This window comes from Lathamus discolor, chromosome 4, assembly GCF_037157495.1.
Source record: "Lathamus discolor isolate bLatDis1 chromosome 4, bLatDis1.hap1, whole genome shotgun sequence".
Taxonomy (NCBI): domain Eukaryota; kingdom Metazoa; phylum Chordata; class Aves; order Psittaciformes; family Psittacidae; genus Lathamus; species Lathamus discolor.
Window position 1 is genome coordinate 116,346,353 of NC_088887.1, and position 22,462 is coordinate 116,368,814.

General features: G+C 47.6%; 1 protein-coding gene across 5 annotated transcripts in view; it reads left to right on the forward strand.

Moving 5' to 3' along the window:
• The first annotated feature begins 3,632 nt into the window (after positions 1 to 3,632).
• Positions 3,633 to 22,462, forward strand: part of MAML2 (mastermind like transcriptional coactivator 2) — a 215,954-nt gene continuing 197,124 nt past the window's right edge. Inside the window, exons 1-2 of one of the 5 annotated variants that reach the window (XM_065678720.1) lie at positions 3,633 to 4,215; positions 4,754 to 6,066. In XM_065678720.1, the coding sequence (XP_065534792.1) occupies positions 5,659 to 6,066 (408 nt within the window). In that variant the 5' untranslated portion in view covers positions 3,633 to 4,215; positions 4,754 to 5,658. Of the gene's footprint in view, positions 4,216 to 4,364; positions 4,579 to 4,753; positions 6,067 to 22,462 lie in introns of those variants that run through there. The other 4 variants (XM_065678723.1, XM_065678719.1, XM_065678721.1 and 1 more) reach the window with 4 other exon arrangements.

The following is a 22,462-nucleotide window of genomic DNA, read 5'->3' on the forward strand; positions in this document are numbered from 1 at the left end:
ATTGTGATCAAAAAGAAAATTGCTGAATTGTTCCGGTGATTAGTTTTACTCATCTTTTGATACCTACCGCATCCCAAATCACGTTTTATCACCTCCTCTTCATTAACCTAAAAGGTGTGAGCTCTCAGCTTCTTGTTCCCCCAGGCATTTTGTTCCAGATCTGGGTTTTTTTTTAAGAGGGATATAAAAGTATCCTGCTGAGCTGCTTGGAAGAAAGCACCTCCATCAGTGTATAAATCTTGTCTGTGACATCACCAGCTGGACTAAGACTGTGCCTCAAATCAACATCACTGATTCCTATTTCATTAGGAAACCAATACTCGATTTGGCTTGGCAGGGGCTGACACAGTGTTTGAGCAGGTATAGTCTTTCTTCATCTTTGATATCGCCCTCATTGAGTGTCATGGTTTAAAGAAGTATTTTATGGCTGTTGTTTTACCTGAAAAGTTTCTGCAAGACAGAGACTGCAGCATCATGACATCACGCTTACATTTGTCTTCACCACAGCAAACAAAAAGATTGTCTAGAAGAACCTTACATGTAAAACTGCAGATCCAGTTTTCAGGACAGGCTGTAAATGGTGGTTATACAGCATGCAGTGCAAAGGGGGCTATTACCCCTATAGAGTGTCTGTATATGTAAGTACTCAGTATTTCTGGTAGAAAAAATCTGTGTGGCTTTCCAATGATGGAAAAAGTCAGAAATCTGACTGGTCCTTCATACTTCTTTTTCCACACTAGAGAATTTGATGGAGTTAGGGGGTGAGAGAATGTAAGGTTTGTTCTGCTAGGCCATTTTTAATTGTCTTTAGTGTTAATTTTTGAAGTAGTAGTTCTAATTAAGATAAAGTACCTGTCTTAATGGAACAATGAAGAGAGCTCAGTAGGTGATTAGGCTTGGCAGGGGTGATTAATGGTCATACTTGGAAATTACTTTTGTTCCTGCAATGTTTCGATAACCTGCTCTGGTTGAAGTTCTGTAACCGGAGACTGCAGTTACGATAAAGTTCACATGAGGTATTTACGCAGAGGATCAGGGTTACTAACGTGATATACTCCTGGGAGAGAAGGCTCTTCTCGGTCTATGTTCTGTGTCCAGTTCTTCTAGTAAAATAGGAAAAGTTTTCACTGTGTCTATCAGTTTGGGGAAAGAAAGTCTTTGTGGATCAATAGTAGATAGCTGTTACTGACAGTGAAGTCATTGCCTGTTTCCCAAAGCAGTGTTTCTAGCAGTTTTTCAGGCAATTCCCATGCTTACCTCCTCTGGTTTGCTTTTATTTGGATACAGGGAGACTTGTATTTTTATCCTTTTTTTAAGTCTGTCTGGATAAACAGAGTGGGTGTGTTAGATAAACGTGTAAATACAATACCACTCCAGTGCACACAAAAGAGGTTTTATAAAGTTGACTTTCTGATTCTCCTTTGAGAAAGAAGTAGTACCAATTCCTAATCTCGGTTTAGAGGTTATACAAAAAGAATGTAAGAAAGTATGATCTACCAGCCAGGGAATAATGTGAGAAATATGTGAAATGGTATTGAAAGAACCTGATAATAACCCCCCAGTGGCTCCACTGCCCTCGATTTTGGTATTTTTTTCTAAGTAATAAGTGATGCTATGGGGTCGTTTGGGTTATTTTTCCCTGTTTATTAAATAGGATGTAGACATGTATAATTTAGATTACTCCAGGGATTATATTCTTAATTAAAAGACTGGTGCGTATGTGTGTGTGTAAAACAAGCCATAAGATTGTTTATTTTACAGTTTAAACAGAGCAGTAATTGCATGTACCTTATGCCCAAAACTTCAGGACAAGAAAGCTTACTCAGGTGTAGTCAGACAGTCAGGCTCTGCCTCAAAGTTAAACAGTTCACCAGGTGAGCTGTGCCTGGCACATGAGCCTGCCTGGCCAGGAATACCCCAGGAAATACACGTACATGTAACTGCAGTTGCTCGAAACGGCCAAGAACCTGTGCTGAAAGGCAAATAATGGATGTGGCTGAAGCTGTAAAGGTCCAGTTTCCAAAATCCTCCATAGGACTGATTAAGTATGTGCCATTCTGCTGGAGCTGATATAACCTGGAAGCGATTCTAAACACAGATGAAGACGCGTGTGCCTCGGTTGGAGCACATACTCAAGTTTTTAAGCAACACTGGTTCATCACAGTCTCTTTGTTCCATTTTTGGGAAGTTATTAGCACAACGGGATGTCTATGGTGAGAATTCCTGGCTGTGAACCCAGCACAAGTGTGTTGCTGCTCTGGAAGAGACTGCTGCTGAAGGGAACTCAGATCTTCCATAGCAATAGGGGATTAACACAGAAAAGAATGCTCAGGCATGGCAGCTTGTGTGAGGGTGCAGTGTCAGGTAAGTGGTCACAAATCAGTGAAGGAAAAAGTGATTAATTATTCAGGACCTGTTACATTAATGTTTTATCACGTGTATTAGAAAGCCTACGATGTTTATTGTATCGTTACAATAATGTTAAGAACTGAGTTTAAGAAAACTGACAACAAGCCAATCCAAACGTGACAGCGGTGTCCAGGGCTGGGGACGTTCACCAGGGTCTCCTGGGCAAAACCTGAAGAGCTGAAACGCGGATTTGGGGCATTTCCTCCTCGGGAACACCAGGGGCAGCATTTGCTGTGTATTGAGCCACTGCCGGGACTTGCAGCGCTGCCCTGCGACCAGCTGCCTCTCGCCTGAAAGGGCCGTATCAAACCACATAGCAAATGAGATGCAGCTTGGCAAAAAATGCATCCTAAACCTCTGGAGTTAAAATACAAACATCTTCGTTTTGAAAGATCATTCTTTGAGCTCTCCAAATTCAGGTCAGAAAGGGAGAACTCCCACAGGTACCCTGGTCCCTTCTGGAGCAGCACCGCTGGTTTAGTACTGAAACAGCCACCGTGAAGACCCCAGCCCAGATTTTCATTGAAACATCCTTCCTTCTTCTCCCTGAGACGCGTGTGTTACTGTTACACGTGTACTCTGTGACTGACCCTCCTAAGCACAGCACTGACATCTGAGCTGTAAAGACCGAATAAAAGCCCTAGCAAGGCCTGAACCAAAGGTAACATTGCCCATTATTTTACAAATATTAAAATTTCATTTTATTTTCCACCTGTGCCAGCCCATTGTTCTCAACAGATGCACAGTGCTGTTGTCTATCAAATAATAACCTGCTCTTCCTCAGTTGTTCAAGGCTGGACAAAAATATCTTTTCCTTCCTCTGAAGGTAGCACATCCACAAACCTGGCTTCCCCACACTTCGTCCCACAGAGAAGAATCCACGTCTTTGCTGTGGTAAATCTGAATGTGCTGGAGGCTCTGGCTGGTGCTCACAGAGCCAGATCCTGGAGACCCACATGGGTATTTGTTCCAGCATGGAGATGGGGATCATGGATGGGCTTTTACACTTCCTATATATATCCAGTGACACAGATCTATGTATTTTGGGGGCAATCTCCAGGAATGTATTATTTCATCATTGGTATTCAAAGTATTTATGTGCATGACCTTGGAAAGGGATAAAACCACCTGAGAGGGTTATCACTAGTTCCTCCTCACCCACAACTTAATGCTCCCGGTATGATGTGATGAAATTCGTGTTTTTATGACTGGCCCCACAGCAGCACTAAATGAGATGATGCACCCTTATTCTAGGGACTCTTAACTCCTGACTTTCCATCGGGGCTGTGTCTCTGCACGCTTGGGGGGGCAATTTTCTTCCCAGGTAGGTATTAGGGAATTCGAGAGATAGAACCACGGCAGCGCGACGGCGTCTTGCTTTAACACAGCCGGCCAGCTCCCGGCTATTCCTGCCGCCTCCCTCGCAGCTCACCTCCAGCACCCCGCCGGCCGCCCGTCTCAGCAAGGCCGGTTTCGGGGGCCCGGTCTCGCAGCAGCGGCCACCTCTGCTCTGCCCGGAGCGCTCGTTCAGGACAAGCGCACGGCCGGGGCTGTGCGGGAGCAGCTCCGGACCCGCTGTCCGCAGCTCCCGCGTCCCGGGGCCGTCCCGTGCGTGCGAGCGCCCGGGGAGGCACCGCTTGTTTTGCTACCGCCTGCTCCAGAGGAATCCAGCCGGTCGGGGAGCGCAGCGCCGCGGCTGATTCGAGGGCCGGTTCCTTCGCACTCGCTCGGCCGAAGGTCTCGGCGCCGGGAGGGAGGAAGGAGAGCGTGAGGCTGCGCTCCGCGGCGGCGGCTCAGCGCACCCAGGTACAGAGCGAGGAGGGGAAAGGGGATTTCCTTGGCTTCCTCCCATGCAAATACCTCCCGGGGAGCGGCGACGGCAGCGGCCCGACTCCCCTCCGCGGCCGCTGGGAGGCTCCGCGCCTCGCCACGGCCTCCCCGGCGGCCGCGCCGCCGGTGACACCCGCCCCCCGCCTCCGCGCACCGCGGACCCGCTCCGCGCCGCACCGCGCCGAGGGGCAGCCCGGGCAGGCGGCAGCGGGCGGCGACAGCGGAGGCAGCGCCGATAGCGCACCGGCGAGCAGCCGCCCCAGCGGGTCGGGGATGGAACGTACAAAAACACAAAGGAAAAGTGGCCGGACGGTTCTGGGTGCAAAGTGCTGGAAGTTTGTAAGTGCAACTCTGCGTTTGTAATTACGGTCTGAAGAGGGGCTGGCTTTTTAGCTTGTTTTCTCCCCCCCTTTCTTGAAACTGTACTTGAAACTATTCAATATCTGGGAGTATAAGGGAAAGTACGCGAGGAGTTCTTTGCCTGGGTTCGTAGCTTGCTGCTTTTATTACTAAGGGGGGAAATAAGCGCTGAAAGCAGTACGGATTTTACCCAGTGGCTGGATTAACTGCAGGCGAAGCGTGGTCTGGAAGTCCACTGACTGACATTGTTCCGGACCGGGGGATCCGTCTCTCTTATTTTTAGAGGAGCTACAATTTAGCGGCAGACAGTTGGGACACGGTGATAAACCGAAGAGTGGCCAGCAAAGAGCGGGCGAGAGAAACGAGAAAGCACAAAGACTGAACTAACCCGAGCCGCCTCCACCTCCTTTCCCGGCTCTTTATTTGCATATTTACTAAAGACTTTAGGAAAAAGAAATAAATAGAGAAAAAAAAAACAACCCACCACCAACCCCCACTCCACCAAATCGGGATTTTCGGGCCGCCGGGGGTCTCTCCGTGCCGCCGAGCACGGCCATGCCTTAAATTTCCACTTCAAGGAGTAAGCCCCCCGCTCCCCCGAAATGAAATAAAACCAATAAACCTGCCAAGTCTCACTCCTTCCCGAGGGAGATCTCCTTCGCACGGGGATTCATTTCGGAGGCAGCGGCTCGCTTTATCTTTTTTCCGCCCTCCTTCCCCCGGCGGATCCCCCCCCCCCCAACCCCGTATCCCCCTCCCCGGGCGTCCCCCGACCCCCTGTCCCCTGTCCGGCCCATGCTGGCCCGACCCTAACGAGCCCCCCCTTTGCCCCGTCCTCCCGCTCTCCCCGATCTGTCAGCCCCCCGCGGGGCCGTCACCGCCCGGGGGCCGGGTCGGGGTGGGCCGGGGGCGCGGGGCTGACCGCCCTCCGCCCCGCCGCCAGCCCCCGGCTCGGGCTCCCGCCGCTGCCCCCGCCTCTCCCCCCCCCCCCCTCCTCCGCCTGTCTCCATGCGGCAGTGAGCACCGACCCATCCGGAGGGCCAGGACCGGCAGGCAGCGATGGGCGACACGGCTCCCCCCCAGGCCGCGGGGCTGGGGGCCGGGCTGCTGGGGGGGGGCCCGGCGGCGCCCCGTGTGCACAGCGCCATCGTGGAGCGGCTGCGGGCCCGCATCGCCGTGTGCCGCCAGCACCACCTCAGCTGCGAGGGGCGCTACGAGCGGGGCCGCGCCGAGAGCTCCGACCGCGAGCGGGAGAGCACCTTGCAGCTCCTCCACCTCGTGCAGCAGGGGCAGGGCGCCCGCAAGGCCGGCAAGCACCACAAGGCGCCCGCCGCCACCGCCGCCGGACCGGGCACCGCAGCGGGCACCGGCGCCGCGCCGCCGGACTACCACCAGCACCTCCTCAGCAACGGCGGCATCAACGGCGAGCAGGCGGCGGGGGAGCAGCGCGCCTCGGCACTCCTGGCGGTGAGTCACAGCGCCCCCTGCCCGCGGGGAGGGGCCGCGGGCGCGGCGCCTGAGGGAAGCCCCCTTCCGTCCCCGGGATCCCCCCGGCGCTCCCGGCCCCGCAGCCGTCCCCCCGGTGAGGCTCCATGGTGGGGCCAGCTCCGAGGGCGGGCCTGAGGGGGGGTGTCCGCGTCCTCCCGGCTCGGCCCCGCTGTGCCTCCCGGCTCCTGTGAGGGGCCCTGCGAGGCGGTGGGCCCCGCTGTGGCGTGGAGGGTGTGAGGAGCGGAGGGCCCGGAGCAGGGCACCTGTGGCACGTGTCTTCCCTCAAAGCCGTCCTGGGACTGTGGGGCTTGGTTTTTTGTCTTTGAAGCAGTTCGTGGTCCTACAAACGCGGTGGGTGCCCGTGTCATCACCCTATGGGGCGGTGACAGCAGGCGTCCCCGAGGAGGGGCACTGGCGGTGAGCTCATAGCGCATCCCCAAGCAGGGGTGAGAAGTAGCACTAAGGCTTCATTCGTGCTAAGATTTGCCCCCCCTGCCCCGTATTATCCCGTCCGGTAGCGGCTTCAGACAGCGATTTCCACTCTAGGCAGCAGTTTGTTGCCGCATCCCTCCGCCTTGGCCGGTTTATACGCATGAAGCAGGTGGGCAGCGCTGAGCAGCAAGAGCCCGTGTTCGGCTGTGTGCAGCCGGTGCTCGCAGGCAGCTCACACTGATGTCCCCCTGAGCACCGGCACCTCCAGAAAGGGCCGGGTGGTTGTTACCACCGCGCGTGTTCCACCGAGCAGCGTTAGGTGAGTTTTCCGCGCACCGCCGCGTTGTAAAGGGCAGGTTGGACCTTGTTCAACTGGAAGTCGCTCTGAACATGTCAGGGAGGCAAGCTTTGTCTCCTGTTACTTTGTTACAGCAGTCCGTGTACCTTGCTTTTGAAGGCGTGTGCTGCACGGTGCTGCCTTCCAACCCCTAGTTCTCGGCACACATGTGGAATATTAAGAGTGACTGCGTCCTGATAGGCCTGTGCCTGCTGTTGGAACGACTGAAAATAGATCTCTCCCTCCGCTCCAGACATCAAACTTATCCTTCTCAGTGCCTGACGTATGCTAAAACGGGACCTTTGTGGTCGTTTCTCCCTTCTTCCCCGGGAGCTCGCTGCGGTGCGTGGATCCACGTTGGGGGCTGCGTTGCTCAGCATCATTCGTGAGGGTGATGATGTAAGCGTGAACGCGATAACATTGTGTCCAAAGGGAGTTTAGGCGATTCGACCTGACTCAGTGCTCAGATTAAATCTCCCCACGTTCCTTGTCACAATCAAGAAAGCCATTATCTTATTTTTCCAGTGTGTATTGATGAAATGCTTTGCACTTGTCATGTGGGGAGAAAAAGGCCTTTTGCCTAATAATGAAAGTCCCAGAAAAAATCCACTTTCTGAAATCAGGGAACAGGCCGATGTGTTTTGTTTTGGTTTGGGGTTTTTTTATTTCCCTTGTTTTACTAGTTGTTACTATTATCATGAGATAGCTGGAGGCAGCTGTTTGATAGTGCTAAATGAAAGAGCTCCAAAGGAAACACTAGAAGATTTTAATCTTTGAAATGCAGAGAAGTTGTCCTTGTTTCTGGAACACCACTTGTGATTGTTACCCAGCTCTCTGCTGGACAATGCCGTGTAGGACCCTCACCCCTCATTGCAGGATGTGTTACCTCTCAGATAACTCCACGCAATGCATGCCTTTGACAAGGGAAAAGTCTGACAAAGTCTCCCCCAGTTTTGCATGCTATTGTTCAGTAATGCTGCTGACAAGGTACGTGACTTCACTGAGCATGACATTTGGAGCCCTGAACCATGTTCTGACACTGAAGAAACGCTGGCTCATGAAGCAGTATTGTTGTAATGGTGTCACTGCACATCACTGATCCTCCCACTCTGTGCTTGACACAGCCATTCCTCATTTGCTGCTCTGGTAGGACTGCCTAATTAAGGAGCAGAGAAAAGCATGGGTTCAAAGTCACGTCTCTGTGTCACAGAGGCACATGTTCCCATCACCAAGAGCTCCTTAGAATATTGTTGTGAATACTGAAAAGGAAAAGCAAACCTCAGTGTCTGGGATGAGTTCAAGTGGATGAGGGTCATACCCCAGGTAGTGCAGCACTGTGCTCCTGTACTTGAAAATGCAGAGGGCAGGGATGGGGCAGGAAATTGCCAGGTCTTGGTTTTGCTTCAGCCATAGCTGAAAGAGAAATTTGCTCTACCAGTTATTCCAAGGGTGCTTGAACAAGAGGAAGGACAAGGCAGACTGCGCCTGTTGTCCTGTGTGTTATAAATAGATGGAGAAGAGAACCATCTTAAGCAGAATTCATCCTCTATGGGGTGTTTTCCAAGAGGAAATCAAGTAGAAGCTTTATATGCACTGTTCCTCTAATTCTAGACTTTTCTTTATTTCGCGGTCAACAGACCGACTGTTTCTGTACAACAGACAGCAGGTCTGGTGTGTGCAGGGTCTTGGAACAAGGTGCACCTCTAAGCTTCAGTTATGGCAAGTGCAGCTCCAGCACAGGGAAGCACAAGAGGAGTGTTTGTGAGTCTCACACTGAGCGTGTGAGGTTGGACACACATCTCTGACTCCACGGGGGGATTGCAGAGCTCCACCTGCCTTGCTGTAGGTCCACCACTTAAAAAAGCCCACTCAGATAGGTACAAAGGCAGCCATAACTCTTTGGGGAGTTCTGCCTATCAGGACACTGTCTGCAAAACAAAGGTTATCCCTACGCTTCCTCTCCTGAAAATAGCTGGGTTGTTTCTTTAGCTCTGCAGGTCCCGCTGCTCTTGTTACATGTGTGCCTGTCGTATTTAGTGGCATTGGATGGGTTGTTTACGCAGTTGTACTCAAGAGTAAATATTTGACACTTGATAACATTTGAAACAATGTTCACTTGAACATATCAAAGAGCTTGAAGTGATTATCTAGTTGTTGATACTGTTAGTTGATAATTATCTTTTCCCAGTGGACAGTTTAAAACCGGCAGAAGAGAGAGTTTTTAGTGGGGTTTGGTTTAGGCATAATTTGGCAGCGTTACTTTGATTTTTGAGAAGGCATCTTTGGCAGCAGCATGTTCTAATTGGGGAGTGGAGACCAGGTTTTTTAGGACAAATGGATGTGGGTACATGGGAAGGAGAATTTGAAGGAGAAATTGATTCTCCAGGACATGACTAGGAAAGCTTTAGTACTTTCTGCCTCCCTGCATTTCCCAAGAGCTGACATTTGTTTATTTATATGGTGGTGTTACTTTTCATGGTGCAGAGTGGAGCAGATAAAATATTCTGTCTTTTTTTTATACATACATCTCTATGTATGTATATGTCCTCCAGCACTCAGCTGTTTATATTATTTATGTTACATATAAACAGTTAGCTTTGGAGGGCATTCCTCAGTGGCTTAAGCAGTGAATTGGTAATACCAAAGTTCTTGCACTGCAGTTTCAAATCTCCAGCAGCCGATTCATTCCTTCATTCTTCTGACACAGGCTGAGCACTGTTCATTTTGCTCTGTGCAAGTTGTGGACCCTGTTTCATGAACATTGTTATATTATTCTGGTCATGTTCTTTCTTTGCAGCCATCACACCAGTAGCTCTGATTTTGTTAAGTGATGTTTGTCATCAGTCACAGGTGACATGTTCTACTTTCACCCACCTCAAATTTGTGCTGAATTTATTGTTAAATGGATTAGTTAAAAATGTTAATTAAATATATTAATATTTTCAGTACTCATAAGAGTGACTGTGAAAGGGGCCTGCTCCCCAGACGTAGTCTGCAAGCAGGTGAAATAGAAAAGGGAAAACAGTCCCATAAAGACAGTGTAGCCAAGGAAGAGGGTAATGGGTTAATTCCCACTGCTCCCCTAAATTCTCATCAATGGCAGAATAGATCTGGAAGAGTCAATGGGTTTGTCCCAGTTCCCCGAGGACCTCAGTGGAAGACAGGGCTGCCTGAGTGGTGCCAAGAGCCAAGTTTGGCTTGTGAACCTCAATTTAGGCAGTTATGTTATGCGGTGATCCTTTAATGTTCATGGAAGCCCTGACTTTGTTTCCTAATGACTTTTTTTATGATCCACACTGTGCTTGCTGAGGCTTGGCCTCCCCTGTGCTAACATTAATGACCCTCAAGTATTTTAAAAGGAAGGATTGTGCTCTGGTATCTTTGGCCCAAGTTTAGACTTTCCCCATCTCCCATGCTCTTTGTTTGCTAGTTGGCTGCCAGGGTTGCCTGCAGAAATAGCTGTGTTTTCCGGTTCCGGACGTACATAACTTTTGGAAGCACTCTGAAGGAAGCAGTATAAGGTGAGCAGCTATGGGGTGAAGTGACATTATGGAGAGGTGAGCAGAGGTGGGTTCTGCAAAGCTGGGGTGGGATCTTTTGGCTAACAAAGTCCAGTGCCAGAGCAATGAAATGTTCTGTCTGTGAGGTGAAGGACCACTGTCTGCCCCTTACGCTTCTGCTGGAGCAAAGCTGGGTTCTGATAAATTCAGTGTATGTAACCAAGTCAGGTAAAATGAGTAACTTACATTGCCTATGTGGGTACGAAACTTTGAGCTGCTATCATGGGCCCTCTGGCCCGCTGGGTGCCATTTGGTTAGGGTGGATGTGGGCACTGTTTAAAATCTTTGCTCCCCTTGACCGTGAGACATTTTCTGAGCCAAACTCAAGAAGACCCCTGGAAGCTGCATAAAAGCTATTTCTAATGAAAAGTTCAACAACCTAATTTGTAAATGTGTGCCCGCAGAGGAGCCTTTTCAGTCCTAGCTCTCCAATCAAGTCACTTGCCTCCTTTGAAGCCTTTCAACCTTTGAATACGTTTAATGAAAGTCTCCTGCATTCTGAAACTGTTTAACACTGTTTCCACCACCAAAGTTTCTGTAGGTAGCAACCAGATCAACGGTTTGTCTGCCAGGACTTGAGATACTCTCCAAGGCTAACCCATGGGCTCCTTAACTTCCATGACTATTACAGCAGGTCCTCTCATAGAGCCCTTGCACCCCCTCCAGTACTCAGATTGAGTTACTGATTTGTAGCACCACAACAAAGGAGAGTGATGCACAGCTTCTGTTCCTTTTGTGCTGAGAAGCGTGACTCCAGTAAACTGCTAGCCACTCTGTGGGGAAATCTGAACCTCAGAAAGGTACGCCTGAGTCAGAGAAGCTGCTCTGCCGAAACTTTGACTTCACTATCATTACTTCTCCCCTTGCAAAGAACAATGCCTGCAGAAGGTGTATGTGAGGTTTGGTTAACTTGCAGTGACCAGAAGACCCCAGCAGCTAGGTTAGTCAGCAGATTAAGAAAGGCATAACATGTCTCTTCCTAACTGCTGTCAACGGTCCTGTCTACCAAGATACCATCTTCAGAGGCTAATTGTAGTCTGCCTTTCTTATCAAATCTGTTGGCTCATAAAAACTTCACCCATGGCTCATTACTGGAGAAGAAGGGATCTATCCTGGTCCCTTCGACAACTTTGGGAAGGGTCGTATCTGCACTGATCCATTTATATTGCACCTATGTGGTCTAGGAGGAGCTGGAAGCTTGCAAGCTGCTCCTGCTGACAAAGCACTGGCATAGAGGTGCCAGCCCTGCCAGCAAGCTTCTCTGTGACCTTGTGCTTGTCTCCTGTTGTGCCACTGTTCCCCTTCTACGCTTGAGCTCTTCAGGTGGCACCATAGCACTGCCCAGCACGTGGGACACTGGTCTCTGCTGAGGGCCAAGTTCTACATGACAATGACCTAACACCATCACAGGAAGGTAATTAAAGAAACCACTATGCAACACTTTAGAGGTCACAAAATCAGTTACATGGTGTGCAGAAAAACTTTAGCCACCTGGCTGCTTGAAGAGAAGAGGAGCAAGTGTTCCCAGGGATAGTAATCCCAGCAGCAGTAGAATGAAGCTGATGGGATTCACAACAGGGCTGTTTTCCACAAATCTGAATCAGTGGCTGTAAACCTTACTCATATCACGCTGCTACAGTTTGGAACAGCTTTGAGCAGTAAAAGAGGCAGTGGTCTTGGCTGCAAAAAAGGAGTTGGTGCCAACTTAACAGTATTAACAGACAGATTTATTTATTTATTTTAGATGAAAGCATAAACTATTTATGGCCCAGATTTCCCATGAAAAGCTTCCTATAGCCACTTGAGAGCCAAACTGAATTTTTCATGCCTTGTCAAGTTCTTCCAAAGTATTATTAGATGCAGGTAATCGATCCATAATTGTACTAAAGTGCCAACACCAATACATAACACAAAGTACCTTCAACTCTCAAGCAACAGTTCTTAGGTGAGTGCTAAACCCTCAGTGTTTCTACTCTTGTCTGTAGGATCTATTCAACAGATTACTCCTGTTATTTCACTTCCATAGACCTAAGTTTCCTCTACTATTTATCACCTTTGTAAAGTGCATTGAGATCTGATGGTTTGATGGCTTAGAAGCCGAATTCATTATTGATGGAGCCTAAGACAGGAGATTTGAATGTTTGCTTTGGCAAAGCCACAGGCAATGTTTACAAGTTGATGGATTCTTCTTATTTGACTTCTGTGTCTTGGGCCTTAGAGGTGCACTCAAATCACCTTGTCAGCCTTTGACCCACAGGCATGAGTACTGGGAATACAAACCCAAATGAGTCTTTCACCTAATCAAATTACTCCCAGAGCTGGGTTTTTATGGCACCACGTTGCCAAGATTCACAGTAAAAGTGCAAGATACGGCAGCGCCCCTTCCTTTTAGGAGAGAAAAGCATTTCCCAACTTTTCATTCATAATCACAAATGTATAATTCATATTTTCTTGCTTTACTTGCTGTTGATTCTTCATCAGTTTGTACTCAAATTAGCCTCTCAATTAAGTTGGCTGTGTCCAAACACTTCATGTTCTTGATGCTCCAGCAAAGTGGGAGCAAAGTGGGACTGGAACTGAAAGCATACACTTGAGAAGTCATCTGCTCTCCATCGAGGCTGCAGCTGCACCACGGCACTAGCAGGTGGGAGCCACCTTGTCCTGCATGTGTTGCCTCCCATCTGGTAGCAATGGAGGAAGGTTCATGTTTATGGCTGAAGGTGGAAGAAGGACTCAGAAATACTTCTTAGTGGAATACCTTACACGGAATTCCAACACACTCTCTGAAAAATTGCAGCTCATTTTGGCATTAATTTGAAAATACCTCACGCCCGTGGCTTCACGTGCAGGTGTTGGCAGTTCCCTGAAGAAATTCCTTTTGTTCACAAATGGCTCCGGTAGCTATTCTTATCTGTGTCACTCAGTTACAATTGTGCTGCACTTGCAAACCCAGATGAATCAAGGCGCAGAGATATTAGTACTGATTAAAAACGGGTGTGAAAGTGCTTCTGACTCAGTGAGGAAGCTGGTCTTGCAAGCCCATTTACCTGCTGCCTGAGCCTACAGCTGGCTGAAAGACCTGCTAAGTTCCTGGGCTAACAGATGAAGCCCCAGGAAGGTTCATCCTGGCTATTCTGTTTTGAGACAAAACATGCTATTGTGCAAGAGTCATCCCTGTGGTACCCTGGCTCTATTACAGAGCTCTGCAGGCACCTCCCTTGAGTAGGTGTTACACAAACACCCAGCGAGGACTGTGCCCTTCCCCACATACCTTAGGGCCTCAAGAGACAAGATAGACAAAGAATGGAAGGAGGAACAGAAGCACAGAAAGGTCAAGTGTCTTGCCCAAGGTCAAACAGCAGGTCAGTGGCAGAGCTGGGAACGGAGCCCAGATTTCCTGACTCCTAGTCCAGCACTCTATTAATCATCTCTTTGCTTTGTGTTCTGTGGCCTGTTACTGTCCATAGGAAATGTGAGGATGACTTTCCGACAGCTACAGTTACTTCTTAGTTTTGGAAACTATTGATCATCAACAGATTATTGAGATAAAGGGGTCATGTGCTGGACATATGCACTCAAGGATTCAGAACTAAGTGCTCTAGGTACTGATTTCATTCCATGACACTGAAAAGCTGTATTTCATAATCCCAAACGTCTCTTTTAAGTCAGATTTTCAGTCTTTTTCCCTTACATTGTGTACCAAGTGGTTTGTTACAGAGTTACTCATCACAGTTGAACTCCTACATTGGTGCTTGCCCTGTAAATTATTCCTTCCTTGAAAATGAGTTACAACAGTTATTTAGTTAGGAGGGCTTTTCTTTGTGGAATTTACAGCTGAAACAAAAGAACAGAGTCAAAAGTCCTGAGACACTTTTGATTCTTACGTATTTTCATTCCTTGCCATGCAATGGATTCAGTTTTCAAAAGGATTTCAATGGAATTATCTTGACCACAAAGTTAATTACACCTGTGAGATTCCTTTTTATCTTCCCCAAAACTGTGACTTGAGGCAAAACTCTGGCTACCGTGGTAATGACTTACGAGAGGCTCTCGTAAACAATAGTGTAATCGCTTTCTTATAGTCATGGCAACAGTGTTTAAGCAATGAGCTCGCTGAACATAATGTGTGCTGTCTCCACTGAGTAGCTGTAGCGGTGCTGAAGTGTGTATGCTGCTCATTTTCAGAGGGCTCGGGGATATAAATTATTCAGGAAAACAACACTGCTTCAGAATGTGTCTTTGAAACTGTTGTATTTTGTACTAGCCAAAGAAAGATGCTTATTGGTGCTGGCAGGGCTGTGTCTAATTACTGCATGACAGTGCACTCCTTGGGTCAGGTCCCCCCCGCCCCGAATTTAAGGGTCTGTCTCAACCCACTTGAGAACTGTGCTACCTGTTGGCAGGGTCATGCTTCCCCTGGTAAGGTTTGCTGCAGTGTGAGATCCCTAATGGGGAGGGCAGAAGGGCTCAGGAGGATGCATCCGGCACATATGCATGGTGTGAGAGGCTGTGCCTTGATGCTGAGGCAGGAACTTATTTAAATGAACGAGGGGTTCACTCCAGCAGGGCTGATGCCTTCCTTGGCCCAGAGGATCACCTGGATCCCCATTCAGTGGGTTAGGGAGGCACCTTGGACAGTGGATGGCTTCACAGGAAGCTTCAGAATTGAACCCCAAGACAAGGAGTTGTCTCTGATGTTTCTGTTTATTTTGTTTTCACAGCTCTCTCATTCAAATAAGTAGACCTGGAGGAAAGACCTTGTTGGCAACAGTTGTTGTTTTGGGATGAGTCATTCCACCAGATTTCTGAAATGCCACCCCAGTGACAGTTGGCGAAAATGCTGCATGGGCTGTTCAGTTTATGTTTTTCACTTTGGAAAATCAGACCATTTATTTAGGGTTCTGTTGCTTTAGAAACCATCTCAAGACACTCCAATATCTTACCCTTTCCCTTGCTTTCTTTCCCTTTCCCTTTCCTTTTCCCTTTCCCATTCCCTTTCCCATTCCCTTCTTCCTTTTTTCCTTCCTTTCCCTTTTTCTTTTCTCCTTCTTCCCCTCTCCTTCCTTCCCTTTCCTTCCCCCCTTTTTCCCTTTTCCCCCTTTTTCCTCATTGCTGTGGTAGCTCAATATCTGAGCTTCTGAGTCTTTATTCTGATCAGATTGGCCCCTCCTGAAACCGCCTATAGGAATTACTGTGCACATGGCACTGTGGATTCATCAGCCTAATGCAGGAGCATTCCTGGCCATTGTGCTAGTTTATAGCTAATTATTTTGTTTTCCACAGAAATGCATTCTCTCTGCTTCTCTAAAAGCTTTTGGTTCACCATCCTTCCAAGCTAGATACACTTGGTCTTCAACATGGGGCTGCTTACCTCTATGGCCCAGTTCCCGGAAACAGTTATGCATGTTTTAATTGTGCACACATGGGTAAATCGCACTGAAATCAAGATGTGTAGAATTAAGCAAGTCTAGAACTATTTGCAGGCTTTGGTCTTTGTTCAATAATCAGGCCTCAGCCTGGCTCAAGTCCATGACATGCTACAAAAAGGAATCAAATTCAAAAGTAAGTAGCGTATTAATTACCAAGCGACTGATTTCCTTAAACCAGTTAATTCTGTACTTTTAAAAGCTACTTTCCATTTTTCCTGCAAATCCGATTGCCCTTCCTTTCACACTCATTTTTCCTCCTCGCTGCTCAACTCCCAGCAGACCTGAGCTGCCAGCCGCATGATCCCCTTTCATAATGATTTGAGTTCCAGTGTTTCTTCTTTCCTATCAACTTCGTGTATCAACATGATGGTTCCTAGGACATATGTTGGCCAGCTTTTAAGGAGAGAGAGCCCTAGTGTTTCAGACATTCATTTCCAAGTGCAGTATTAAATATAATCCTTATAATTATAGCACTGCCACTTGGACCACTGTAGTTCAGGCTGTGTCAATATGTCATCAAAAGCTCTCTTTTTCAGGAGCTGGAACTCAGTCATGTTGATTGAATTGAGATTTGATGGCCAGCAGCTGCAGACACACTCTGGCCCCATCCCCATGCCTCCTTGCTTTTTCTTTCCTTTTACCACAAAATCCTCTTGCTTTCCCTCAAGGTCATGAGTTTACAGAACAGACATAATGGTTGATTACAGGCTAAATTACTCTGAGCCACCCTTTTGGGTAAGTCTAGACTGTCCTTGGAGGGGTTCCCTGAGGCAACCTGAAGGTGCAATCTGCTATCTGTGATGATGGAGCACAGCCCCAGGTGCAGCTGAAGGCCGTCCTCAGGCTATGCATGACTATCCTGTGTGTTGGAGCTCTTAGGATGCCATCAGTGTCACACTCAGCAGCTAAGAAAGCTGTAGGCACGCCTGTGCTGGAGTCTGTGAGGCTCCTGTGTGAGCAGGGCTGGGAGCACCACAGTCTTTTCACCTCTCCTTGCCTTAGTCAGTAGCCATACAGACCTTGCTATTCATCTATGCAAAGGCATGATGACCAGGGTAATTCCCAGCAGCAGTTTATGCTGCAAGTTTAACACACACCTTTTTAGCTCTTTGGGAATTGGGAGGAAAACCAGCTTTGAACTGGAAACAAAAAACTGGGGGGAAGATTGGTATCCAGTAGTTGTATAACACGATCCTGTTGGTTTTGGTACTTAAAAACCAAAACAAAACCCCAGCATTCAAAGATGAGGTATTCAGGCTTCTAAAAGTGTCACTTGCCAGTACACAGTAGCTACTTTTCATAAGGCCCTTTAGTCCATGTATTTACAGGTGGACCAGAATAGCTTTGCAGAAGTTAATCCAGTCCTTGAGTAAACAGTGTGAACTTCTAAAACATTCTATATATACCAACCATATGTGAAGCTTTTGACATACATTTGTACCACACACAATACATCTGAGGGGCCTGACAGAGCCAGGACGGCTGGTGAGGTCAGTAACCCCCTTGCTAGTGTACTAGATGTGTGTTCATTCTGCCAAGCCCCTGAAGGGTAACTGCATCTGGATGATGAGTGTGTCAAAAGGGCTGTTTACTGAAACGGTCCATTATGTGGTTCTCAGAGCCCACTCCCAGGATGTACTGTCTGTGCTCGGGTCTCCCAGGCTGTCTTCAAAGCAGGCTTTTTGTCACAGGTCAGAAGGACTCTTCAGCACAGCTTCTTTTGGTCGTAAAAGGCACAGTCATCTCCTTCCCCTGGTAAAAGTCTTTCTCTGCTGCCCCCCTCCTCCACTTCCCAAAGCCATCAGCCATTCCTCCTCCTCCACAGTCACCCCTCTGTCACCTGGTCTATTGCCCTCCCTTCTCTCCTTTCATGCTCCTGACACTGCTTCTTAATGTTGTTTTTCTAGCTTGGAAGGGCCATAGGGCCAGGCTAACAGAGAGATGCTGAACACATGGCTTCCACATGTTCTCCGCATCTTCCCTCACACTGCTTCTCTAGCTGTCTTTCCCTCTGTACTTCAACTGGAGATCTAATGACCATGAGTATATTCGCTTCTCCTCTCACTAGTTTTATAGCGGCTGAGCTGAAAGGCCCTGCATCATTAGAAACTTAGAGCAAGAACTTCTATGAGTTAGCATGCATTTGTAGGTTCTCTGGTGTCTCACCACAGGCCATGGATGCTCACAAACTGGGCATGCAGTTGTGTATGCTAAGGCTCCAGTTCAGGAAAATACTTGTTTGAAGCTAAATACATGATTAAATGCTTTTCAGTTTGAGTGCTACTTCCTTGAAACGGGACCCTGTACTGGAGAAGCCATCCTACTGGCCTCATTTGGAGCATGCAAAAGGTTTAAGAATAGTAGTACATCCATTATGCTGTATTTTTTAGTGACTCTTAAATAGGGCAGGGTGGTGTGGGCAAAGCAGAAAATGTGGAGGCTCTCCTGATCGTCTCTTACATTTCGACTCATGCTTTGGAATCTGAGTGTCTCTCAACTCTAAGTATGTTTCGGTAGTGCTGCTGCCTACATGCTGCTGTAATGGTCTGTAATGTGATTGTGTTGCTCATGTGCAGATCATTTAAATCAATTACAATTAAATGAAGAGCAATTAAGTCTTAGAAAGGAAATGTTCTTATCAATTTAGCAGTATTTTTATGACTGTGCTTGATGGTGTGTTGGACCCTTGGACGCTTGGATTCCTCTCCTGCATCCCAATGGTCAATCTGGGAACAGCTAGGAGTCCAAATCTTTTTGACTTATAACATCTAGGCATCTATCTTCTTTGTATTGAACTGAAACCAATGGGAACTGGACACCTAATCGTGTTTTTGGATCTCAGCCTAAAATCTCTGGAGTGCTTTGTGAAATGTATCCCTAGGAGATTTTGCTTGAGTCAAGAATATAGACTTGAGCCATTGCTCACAAAAAAAGAACCCAACATGAGACATCAGTGCATCTGTCAATGAGTCATCCATCAGTGCCAGAGGTCAAAGTATTCTTTGTATTTACATAAGAAGTAGTCACCTATTTACTTTCGGAGATGATGCTTGTCCTACTAACATGACATTTTGGTTTGCTGTACAGTGAAAACACTATTTTTAAATGCCTCGTATGAAGACAGGCCTTGTTGTTTCTTTAGAAGTTAGAAATACTAGAGAACAAATGTAAAAGGCCCATTTCCTTCCTTGCTTGTATGTGTGGTCTAGGAAAAATCCCAAATTGTGCTAGCAAGAGGCTGCCCAGTTTCTTTTCTTGCCAATGACCTAAGTGTTGCTCCTTTAGAGTAGGCTGAATTGTTATTTTATCATTGCCTTCTTCTGATCTGTCGCTGTTTCTACTTTCCCTCTGCTTTGGCTTTTTGTTCTTTAAATATATTACTGAAAATATATATTTAAAAAATGAAGGCAATAATTTACTAAGAAGGGATTTACCCATGAAGGTCTTGAGGCGTACCACACACAGGCAGGTCCCAGCCAGGAAATCCAGTGTTAATGCTGAAACTCCCTCTCCCATGCTCCCTGTTTCTCACCAGTGCTTGGTCCTTTCTGGGTGCTGGACTTCCCTGCACATGTGGTAGCCATCGATCCGAGTGTGGTGTTAGAGGCCAGTGCCAGGAGCTGGGGGCAGGAGCTGAAGGGCAAAGGAGGAGAGTGAGATTTTGCTGTTAGTGCCCAAGTGTCTTTCTCTGTACAATCCTATGACATGTTAGCAAAGGAAGCTTGAAAATTACCCTGGGAATAGGAGAGTGAACTGTTGCAGAGCAGAATAATCATCCTTTCAAGGAGGAGAAAAAGAACTAGGCTCCTGCTGAGTTCTTTTTTGCATTTTTCAGGGAAAAAAACCCTACTGATCCAATTTCACCAACTCCACAGCAGCAGTGCAACAGGCACCAAGTAGTCAGATCTGCTGTTTCATCAGCCCAGTTACAAAACTTTCACATGTCTAGAACTTGTGCCTTTCCTTCTCTTGATACGCTTGGTTTCCTCAGATCAAACTTTCTCCCTCAACACTTAATCCCTCTTTAGCCATCACCTTTTAATACCTCACAAACCTCTCTGTATGCTTACTTGGAAGCTTCTGTGGGCACCAGCTTCCTGCGAGTGCTTTGTAGGGGAGCCCAGAGCCATTGCCTCTCACAGGAGACAGTAGCTGCCTGTTAGGACTTTGCTTCTTCTGAAATAGTCTGTAAGGGTACAAGATCACAGGAGCAATGCACTTGGAAGCAAAACAAAGCTGCCTATAGCAAAACACATTTAAGTCCTGCATGAAAAACTGTGCTCGTCAGTGTCTCTTGTAACCCCCTCTTATCTAATCTATCAGTATCTTTACTGTGTTTATTACCTTGTTATCAAGGAAGGACAGGAAGGAGGCTGGAGCCTTGGTAAAAGCTCAAGGCAGAGAAGCAGAAATGAGATGCGCTGTTGAGCAAAGGTTAAAAGAGCTGTACAAGCAGGGCAGTGAGCACTGCAAACAGCAGATCTTCTTGTCCTTCCTCTGTCCCACTGACTTTGTGGTGGTGAGGACATGGTTGATGTTTGAACATGGACATGGGCCTGTTTGATGGGGGAGACTGAGAGACCCTATAGCCCAGAAATGGGTTGTTTAATGGTTTCCTGTGTCTTAGAGGCTTTTCCCCTGCAAAATTCAAATGCAAGGTCATAGATGTCAGTAATACCTCTGATCATTTGCCCAGGAACATTATTAATGAGATAATGTTTTCTGAACAGGTCCTGTAGTTTCTGCATGCTTGAATTTCATTTGGTTTGCCTGACAGGAATGAGCAGCAGCTACTGTCAGTGTTTATTTCCAGTTAATTTTACTTATGGCACTCCTCAGTAGCCCATGGTTACAATGCTCCAGTTAATCAATCAACCCTCCTTCTCACTGCCTCCCCCTTTCATTTGCTTGTCTGCTCTTGCATCACAAGAACACTTCCAGCAATTCCTCTTACACAGCAGTTGCTGAGGCACAGGACTGTCTGGTTACCCTCCAGCAGAAACTCAAGAGAGCAAATGCTAAGACAGGCACACGCTTTGCACAACAAGTGATTCCCAGACCAAGCAGGGCAGTTCAGAACCCAGAGGTGCTTATAAGGGCCCACTAAGGCCCTCAGGCTTTCAAACAGGGACTGTACTGCTAGGACACAGCATCAGAAATAAAGAGCGGCCTCACATGAACCTCTTAGCCAGGTTGGGGATGGGGTGGTGCCAAGTCTTTCTGCAGTAGCCAGGATGAGCTTCTGAGCAGCAGACACAGTCAGTGCCTTCCCTGCTCACAGCAGGTGACACACTCAGTGCCTTCCCTGCTCACAGCAGGCAGAAGGTCTGCTTGTTCATGAAAACTGACCTGAAAAAGAGAACAAAATTAAGCAGAAGCATATGGTTCTTATTTAAACAGTCGCAGCTCACTCCAGTGTTGCCAGAGCTGTGGGCCAGCATTGAATAGCAGCACTCTGATGTGGTGGTGGGTGAAGACATGAAAACCAGAGCAAGAGGTACCTGGAGCTGCTGCAGCTAATGACAAGGGACACCTTTGATGTGATGTGAGCAGGGTACACCCTGAAGTAGGACAGTGGTATGAAGGACTTAACATTTTGTTTGCCCGGTGTCAGCTAAGTGATTCCTGGCTTGTACAGGAACATGAGGAAAATGGTTGAGAGCTTTCACCCCATCAGCCTATGAAGAGAATGAGTACCTGGTGCTGCAGAGTGAAACTGTCTGATTTACTGACAGGAAGTGGCTTTGTGAGCGGAAGGGCACGGAAGTGGCTGGGTACAAAGCAGAAGATGAACATGTAGACCCTTGGCTAGGGCAGGACTCTTCAGTTTTATGCCCAATTTCATTATTTTCTTCTGATTAACACCAGTGAGAGAAAGAAGGGAATCTGTACCGATAGCAGCAAGGCTGAAATTTCATCTCTGGTTAATAAGCCATTTGATCTTTGCTCTTGTGGTCCTGCTGGAATCCAATCTCATCTCCTCTGGCTGAGGCATCCCCTTGGGGCTCACATCACAATGCACGTCTGCAGCCATCACCAGCAGCTCATGAGGTAGTGAGAGGGGGAATGTCATGTCCATCCTTAGGCTCCCCAGCCTATTGAAGGGAACCACCAGCAGCTGAGGCAGACTTAACACAAAGCTCCACACTGCTTTTCTGGGTCTGTAGGTTTTGAAGGTCCTGAGGCTGTTGTGGTATTGCATCACACGGTCCCTGGAGTCCCAGGAGGGAGTCGTTTTGTTGTGTCCCTGAGGTTGTGCTAGTGACCCTGTTCACAGAGAAGACAGTCAGTGCTCATGTTGCCAGTGAAATAAAAAGGATCTGGCCCAAATCTAAAGTAAAATGTTATGTTCCTAAGATAAGGAAAAATAAAATCAAAACACATTTTCATAGCAGAACTCAGCTTGGATTGACTGGCTTTGTTCAGTTCATCAGTACATAATCATAGGGTAGCCTCTTTCTTTGTGTCCTTGCTCATGTTAACACACAGACTTGCATGCTAACCACTGTTTTCACCACCACCAAATTCTAGAGGTCAGAGACCTCTAGAATTAAATTTACAAGCCATCATAGTGTGGGCTGAAGAACCAGCTTTTTTAGGGTAGTAGCTGAGAGGCT